Raw genomic sequence first — 8,830 nt, forward strand, 5'->3', positions numbered from 1 at the left:
CAGAGCTTTGTGTCAAGCTGCATCCAGCCTCAGCTAGCTTCACCAATCAGGAGGTTGGGGCAGTGTGTACAGTATGTAGCCTGGGGGGCAAAACAAAGGGCAGAAAATAGCCCAAATCCTTTGCTGTTGCTCATGAAGCATGTGTTAACAGCAAAAGGTGACCCAGATGAAGGGTGTAAGCACTTTTATGAACTCTGAGCTTCTTTCATCCTGCTAATGACAGCGGGCCGGACTTTGTCATATCTCGGTCAAAATAAATGCTATCATTGCAAAACTTTAGATTCTTGTTTGCCAACAAATGTTACAGACATTGGCCGCTAGGGGGCGCTACATGTACAAAAAGTTTGTACCTCATGAACGACTCATCCGATATTTACTAAATTTTGAGGATACCATCTAGGGCCATTCCTGAAACCACCCATACAGTGTGGTACTGATTCGTCAAAGTGGGTGGATTGGTGGATTCACCACTTACACTAATGTGAGCGACTTCAAATATACAGTGTACAATGGTTCATGGACCTCACATACCAAAAATTACACATATGGACCACTAGGTGACGCTATAATGACGTCAAACATGTTTTTGCCTATAACTCCCACATTGCACATCGCATATTAGGGTTTCTCAGCTAAGAAACTTTAGCATATCTCTGCCAAATGAAATGCTATCAGCAACAGCTTGAGATTTCTGTACAACGTCGCACTACAATACTCTGTACCAAATTTGTCGAAGATCAGCCATTAGGGGACGCTATAATCCAACGTTTATGTGTTTAGGCCCATAACTCAATGCATGCAAGTGGGACATTTGCGATTGCTATTTGTCTGCCGTAGGAATAACTTTCAAATGAAACTTGTGATGCTCGTTTGGTATGCCGCTCTAAGGGTCTATACCAAATTTGGCAAAGATTGGCCATTAAGGGGTGCTAAAGTCAACGTAGATAAGTTTGGGCCTTTTACTAAATCAATGTTCAGGACATAATTGCAACTGCAATGTACCGCAGACCTTGCAGCTCACACCTCTTGATATTTACTGATGTTTGCCTCCCAGTTGTTTAGCTTTGGGTCCCACCTTCGCGCGCTCCCTGGGTTGTTGGGGGAGACTCGCGTCAGGGGCGACTCACGCCGGGAAGCTTGGACCCCGAAATAACTGCTTGCAGTTTTTGTTTAAATTGTAACTGCAAAGGCTTTGTCACAGCAAAAAGTGGCACAGCAAAACTCATCCATGCGTCTCCACAAAATATTTTGGTGAAGCAGTTTAATGACGTAGTGACTACTCTCTATTTTCTCTGTACTGAACCATTTAACCATCATTTCATTCAAGTTTTACTGAAGAGAGAACAAAAATCTCAGAGCAAATGAGCTTGCTAAATAACTGTGTGAAAATAATTTCTCTTTTGTGGCGCAGTTAACCCCGAAAGCTGGGGTTAAATGGAAGTGGATGGTGCATCAAAGCCACAATAGCTTTCTCCATTTTGGCGCTACTTTCCCTCAAAGGTCAGCACTGTCAAGGCTGCTTGCTATTTGGCTTGTCAAATTTTACTAAGTTGAACTTAACATTAAAAATGTGCATAGACTTACTGGTCCCCCACGTGCAAATGCTGCTAATCCATTAAAATTAATAGATTTTGCACAAAACTAGGATTTGGTGAGGGAGATGTCTGTTATCATAATGGTGGTTGAATCATACCTGGATGCTCTTCTCACAGTCGGTCTGTTGGTGCAGCAGCAGCTCACTCTCCAGCAGGAAGCGTTTCCCACAGTTATTGCAGATCTGCATGCGGTTGTGTGTGACGTTCATGTGTTTTTCCAGGTACCAGCGATTGTTGAAGACGCGAGGGCATTTCTTACATGGGAAATGTTGCTTCTCCTCCAGCCTCACTTTCTGGCCCAGGCCCTCTGCATCCAGCGCCCTCTTCCCACCCTGCCGCTGGTTGGCTAACGTGGCCTCTGCCAGTGTTTGCCGCATGGAGGCTGTTGTACCCGCCATAGCAAAGGCTCTGGTGCCTCGGCGTGGTCGATCCATCAGGGCTGCTTGCTCAAAGCCTGGAATGTTTAGGGAGTTCTCCTCCTCTTCCTCATCTTCCTCCTCATCTACCTCCTCGCTGCTCTGCCCCAGTATGTCCCCTCTCTTCAGCTCATCATCATCCTCGTCTCCCACTGTGTCGTCATTCTCCGCCTCGTCCTCCTCGTCTTCTGAATCTATCCCGTTGTCATGACAACAACCAAACATGGTGGCCGCCTCTGTGATGCTTGCGGATTTGCTCTCCAACCCCTTTGACACATTAAGGGTCTGGTTGTTGAGGTTGACTTCAACAATGATCTGGTCTCTGTTGAAGGAGGCGTGGCCATCAGCGGTCTTTGACTCCTCTCCATTGCTCTCGACTTTGCACAAAGCGGCCACACCGGTGCTAGTCCCGCCCCCTGACCCGTCCTCCTTCTGGTAATACTTCTGCTGGGAGGCTGTCTTGCCTGCGTCCTCCACTCTAACAGAGAACGGGCTGCTCCCTTCCCTCTTGTACACCCTCCCCAGCTCTGACTCCTGTTTGATCTCCGGGTACAGCTGGCTGGAGGGCATCGCTACAGCTGCTGGGTCACCGCTACCGAGCCCTTCCTGATTGGCCATATCTGAGCAGGTGCTTCTCAGCGAGTGGCTGCTGATGAGGTCGCGGCAGGATGCTGCGATGTCGCTCATCTGGAGCAGGGCAGCGGCGTTGAGCACGTCGCGGACAGTGCGGCTGCTCACCAGCAGTTTGGAGGTGTAAATGAAGTTGAGAATTTGCTGCAGGCCCTGTGAGGTTAGGGCGTCCAGCGAAAGGTCCACCCGCCGCAGCTCTTTGCTTTGTGCAAAAAGGGAGTGGAAGAAAGGGCTGTAGGCCGCCAGCACGCCCTTGTGGGCCGGGAAGGTACTGTGCTGACGCACCAGAACGATGTCGACGTCACACAGGTCAGGCTGGAAGAGGCGCTGCTCGTTCAACCTGTCCATCAAACAGGTGAAGTGCAGAGCCACATCCTCCACCAGGGAGAACTCAGCAGAGGGGAAGTCTGTGGTCTTCTCCACTATGAGCTGCAGATGGTGGAAGAGGATGTGATGGAGGGATAAAGACAAAAAGCAAAAGGTTAAGATAGAAAACACTTTATTATCGTGTAGTAATTTGATCAGTACAAGTTTAGGATAGGAAGCCAATTAGAGCTCTACGGCGCATTACAGGTTGGACTCCATCCCTGGACCTCTGGGTCCAGGGATGTATATGTACGTATATGTGCTCCTGCTCTACCAACTGAGCCAACCCGGCCATGATAAGTTTATCTTCTTATATCACAAAACTTTCTTGCCATTTCACAAAACCTGCATCTTGCTTAAACAAACTCTTATACCATGATAAGTTGGTATGTTGTTATAACAATAAAACTTCCAATTTCTGTCTTAACGAGAAAAAAGTCCATCATTGTCATTATTCTGTGATAATAAAATTTGTAGTAATTGTAATTTGACTTAGTAGAGACATAAATATTGCTGAAATGAAGTCTAAATAAATGCATCCTAAAGCAGTTCTTCTTGTGTTCTTTATGGTTTTCCGTCTGTTCAGTGCACTGCACAAAGTCACATACTGCATGCACAATACCATATGAGGAAATCAAAAGGTGTAACACTCAGCGCTCTATGCGAGGTCCTCAACTTCCCAAGGTGGGTTTATTTTAGCACAGGAAGGGCAGGGTTTCGATCCAGACGGGATGTGAGCACACACACACACACACACACACACACACACACACACACACACACACACACACACACAGACACACAACCAAACACACACACACACACACACACACACACACACACACACACACACACACACTTCTGCAAGGACTGACTGGTCTGAGCATTGGTATTCAGTGCCATCTCCCCCCATTAGCGAGCTCTTTCAGCACACCCACTCACCACACTGTCCCTGAGGTGCGGAGAATTATGCACAAGACAAAACATGTCCAGAGAAATAATTAGGGAAACCATGCCTAATAAATACTAACTACCCCTGCAGACAATTAATGGAATTTATCATTCCATGCATCTCTTGAAGGCAGTATAAGACAAGTATTAATATAAACTTTGTTAGGGCCGGAGATGATGTAGGTGGGAGACAGAATTACGTCTCTACATCTCTTATTTTTCTGTTTCTACAGTTGCAAGAGCAGGACAAGGCACAAACAACAAAGAATAAAGAAAAATGGCCAGACATAAAATGAATCATTCATTTTGGTACAATAGTTATAGTAGAATTGCATTTATGTATAAAACTCTGTAGTAAATGAGTCTGCATCACACTACAAAGACTGACAATTGACTGTTAGTTGTTCTTGCACATTATTTTCTCTTTAAGATCAATGAAAATGACTTTTCATTGTTAGAGCTGGAAAATGGATTTGCATTTGGGCCTAACCTTGAAAATCTAGCCTGTTTGAAGAATTCAATTATAGACGTGTTAGATTTATTCATAGTTCTGAGCTGCTAAATTGGACTGTGAGCCAGAGAGGAGTAGAGATTGGGTTATCTCTCCCCGTGCAAGGCTACCAACGTTGCCCAAGGGCAAACCGCTGCAGCCTTAATCAGATCAAGTGTAACAGTTGCAGACTGGAAGTTATGCTGCTATAGCGATAACAATCGGCATCTTCTTTTGAGATTCAAATAGGACAATGCTGTCAAAGATTAAATTCTATAGGATGAATATTAACATATTTAAAACATCGATAGCTTGGGGTAAAAAAAAAAAGGAACCAACTATATTCATTAAGGTTTAATGAAGGGTGTATGTCCATGACATTGCTTAAGATTTAGTCCATAATCCTTTAAACTGTGATCACTTGGTGCTTATTCTTCTACATCTTCTTCACAATAGTCTGGGCTATCATTAATGGGTCTGGAAATTTGATCTTAGGGATTTGGAATGTAAAATAATGAAGCTTGCCATACACACCTATAAAACAGGACTCCAAATGAGTTCACAAATGATTTCCCCACTGTCTGCACAAGTCTTTATGCCTGAATATTGAGCGTGCAATGTGGCATTTTGAGCACAAATACATTTCTTGCATGAACTTAAAGTTATATTTTGTATGGTACGTTGTTATCAAGCTAAGAATAACTATCTAATAATTTAAATGAAAAGAAATCTTTTCTCTGCATTTTGCCTGTACCATGTACATGATGTAAGTAGCCTTAAAGTGCATATTTATGGCCCTTTTATATAATTCTTGTTTTAAAAGTAATGGAGGTGGAAACATCAAAAAGTCAGCTGGAGACATACATTTTAGCCAATTCAGGGAGTTAATATTAATTAGACCTAGTTCAGATGATGAAATCAACGGTCTCCACGACAAAGTGAAAAGCCTGTTTTTGTGTATTTCTGCGTGAATTCAAGTACCCATTGTTTGAAAGAAAATTACTACAAGTTTTGAGTAGTAACTAAACCAGCCACAGTTATTGTTGTAAACTGCATATGTGTTGTGCAAGAACAGAAAGCAACAATTTTTATATATCATACTGAAAGTACAGACTAGGTGGTGCGTACAGGTCAATCAAATGCCTGTCTAAAAAGGTGTGTCTTTATCTGATTTTTAAAAGAATCCACAGAAACAGCGGAGCGTAAATTTAACATATTTAGAAATCAAGCGGATGAATATGGGTGAGGTAGTTCAGCCACGTATGCAGGAGCATAACAATGCATTGCTCTGTACATAAGAGTGAGCATTTTGAACTGAATCCTATTTGCAACAGAGAGCCAGTGAAGAGACATAAGTACCAAGGTAATGTGAGAGCATCTATTTGACCTTATGAGCATCCTTGTGGCAGCATTCCGGATTGACTGAAGACGATCAAGAGCAGACATACTAAGTAAGGAGAAAAGTGCGTTACAGTAGTCAATACGAGTCAATGCAATGAAGGCATGAATAAGCATCTCAAGTTCAGCAGTTGAAACTACAGATCTCAGTTTACTAATTAAATAAGTGGAAAAAAACAACATCTGGTCAACTGCTTAACATGGGTGTCAAGCAACGATGATTACAGCTTTAGTGTGAAACTTTTGAATGAACGTTCAACCGATGTCATGCCAAATGAGTTGATACAAAGCTAGATAATCAGACTATCAGCTCCACAAAACTATCTCTGTATTTCTCAGTATGGCTATGTTTCGAAAATGGTGTTGTCTGGCAAATTGTTACGTGCGGAAGCTCTAGTGAAGACAATTATCTCTTCTGAAGAGTCCATCCTGTATTTTTAATCCTCCGTGTCCTCCTTGCCTACAAGTAACTGCGTGGAGGAGGTGTGGGGGTGGTGCGTGATCACGGACAGCTTGCACCATGTGGATGCGCGGACAGTGTTGTTGTCATTACATAAAATTCCCCATGGGGAAGACAAACTATGCACTATAAATATTACCTAAATGACAGTTTGGAGCGGACATCAGAGGAAAGAGACCTAATACATTGCATGATCAAGAGAACAATGTCTTCTGGAGCAACAACCAGAACCTCTGTTTTAGCACAAATATAATTTCATAGCAGGGATTGCCCGCCTTTTAACAGTAAACTGTACACACTGTAGTGTTTATTTCTACAGCAAAAAAAACATTGTACTGCTGAATGATAGGGGGGTTTTAATCAGGGAATGATTACATTATTTTCATTTGGACTGACACTTTATTTAATCCAGTGGCAGGTAGTTGCAATGCAGCTGTCGCGTCTGTCCAACGCAAAACAAAGCCATCTTGTCCCATTTCATCACATACACATACTGTGTCCAAACAAATTGAGTGAGTACTTTGCAATTTAAATCTGCATCTTACTCCCTCAATCTTTGTCTGTCATTATCCCTCTTTTTTTACAGCCCCTTTTTTTCCTCCGCCTCCCCCCAATTCCTTGGAAATGTCAGGGAGAGAGCTTGTTTGTTGTCATTAGAGGGAGCACCACCTTTAACCAGCCTCTCAGTCAGATGTCTCCCAATACATTATTCATATCAAGCCCAACCCGTGAGAAACACGCAGCGGGGGGATTACTGACGCAGCAAGAGGTGTCATTTAGATGGGCCTCAATCAAAGCTCCCTTTTCACACTCATTTATTCTGCCAAACACAACATGTGAGTGGATCCTCTTGCATTGCAGAGGCCTCTGAGGGCCTGTTGCACACAGCCACTCTCAAGGTTGATGTCCTTTAATCCAAAAACAATGTTATTTATTTTACTGTGGAAACTTTACTTTTACATGTTAAAAATAAGGACAGTTCATGAAAAAAAAGTATTTATGACATGAATTCCGCTTCACACTGTACTGCACTAACTGAATTGTTCAATCACAATCTCACCATAGTCTATTTAGTAGCTGTTCTGGAGCGTTTGGTCATGCAACATGGCCTATAATAGCAGATTTAATTACTGATCCAACCTAATCAATTTTGCACTTCTTTTTTTCTATTTAAAATTATACTAATTGGCCTTATAAACATGCTTTTATCGAAAGTCAACATTACCAACTCCGTAATGTCATAACTGACACAAAATCAAATCTCTCCCTTGTTTAACTGGTCTAATGTGGTTTTACTCAAGTATGTGTCAGACATCACATTTGCCAAACAAGAGCTGATGCGTTTTGGGAAGATAATCAGGCATTTAAAAAAAATCACTTCCTCGATCAGCCTGATTTAGTGCTTTAATTAAAATTGAAAGTTTCAAACTGTGAAACTACTTTACCACAAATCTAGTTTGAATGAAGTAGTGATGGATGATGCACAGGATTACTGCTTGACCCAAGAGAAGGCTGCATCATTCATGAAAAGTATGCGAGAAGTATGTGTGTTGCTTTAGTATCTTTAGTAAGGTCAGACATGGTGGTGCTAGTCAAGCTCACAGTCAATGTTTCAAACAATGCTTGTGATACAAAAGTAATTGGTAAATCCTCACCCAGTTCTGCCATGCCAGGGTTGGTGGTACGCACTTGGCAGAGGCCCGACTCCTGGACCTGAGCCAGACAGGGTCTGAGAATGAAATCCCTCTTTTATTTGACGTTCACTGGTGAGAATGCCCTTTTCTCTCCCACACCTCTGCACTGGATGGCCCATTTACTACTCTATAAAGTCTGCATCTCCATCACTGGGTATGTGCCGTGACCTCCACAGAGCTGCCATTTAAAAAGTCCCCTTGTCTGTTCACTGTAATGAAGTTGAGACTGTGAGGCCACCTGTAAGGGCAGCGCATGTAAATCTTAAGACAGTAGTAAAACTGAACAATGTCTCAAATGATCATCCTTTTCAATGTTTTCTCTTAAAATAAACCTTTCCCTAAAATGTTATTCTGCACCTACTGTATGTTTCTTTCACTGCAGATTTATGAGCCAGGGACTAAACAACATCTACCTTGACTGCCTTGTTTGCTTGCCGGTAAACAGACTGTGCCATTAGCGGGGGCCAATGTCAGAGCACAGTACAGAGTCATGGACACATCAATAGTGCGAGGAAGGGCAGGTTGTATTCAAGCCAGAGGGAGTCCCAGGGGGACAACGCTGCGGGGGTTAAAGCTTTCTCTCTGCCTGCCAACAGACTGAACTCAGTGTCCTCCCACCTTCTGTCCTACCACCTTCTTTACCTTTTAAACAAACACATTTAGGCCATATAGCCAACATTGAATACATGTATACAGTTTATACTTTCCAATTTATTTGAGCAGTCTGAATTTTGGATTACGCACCACCACAAGTGGCTTGAGTGTTGTGGCTCATATTCATTTCTTAATAGAACAATATCTGCGAGCTGTGTGCTCCAGGTAGGGTCTCC

The 8,830-nt window shown here is 42.9% G+C and overlaps 1 protein-coding gene across 1 annotated transcript in view; it reads right to left on the reverse strand.

Moving 5' to 3' along the window:
* zbtb47b (zinc finger and BTB domain containing 47b) overlaps positions 1-8,830 on the reverse strand; it is a 27,699-nt gene that overhangs the window by 8,800 nt on the left and 10,069 nt on the right. Inside the window, exon 2 of the mRNA XM_032504290.1 lies at positions 1,694-3,070. Within this exon, the coding sequence (XP_032360181.1) occupies positions 1,694-3,070 (1,377 nt within the window). The remainder of the gene's footprint in view (positions 1-1,693; positions 3,071-8,830) is intronic.

Source organism: Etheostoma spectabile, chromosome 22 (assembly GCF_008692095.1).
Source record: "Etheostoma spectabile isolate EspeVRDwgs_2016 chromosome 22, UIUC_Espe_1.0, whole genome shotgun sequence".
Taxonomy (NCBI): domain Eukaryota; kingdom Metazoa; phylum Chordata; class Actinopteri; order Perciformes; family Percidae; genus Etheostoma; species Etheostoma spectabile.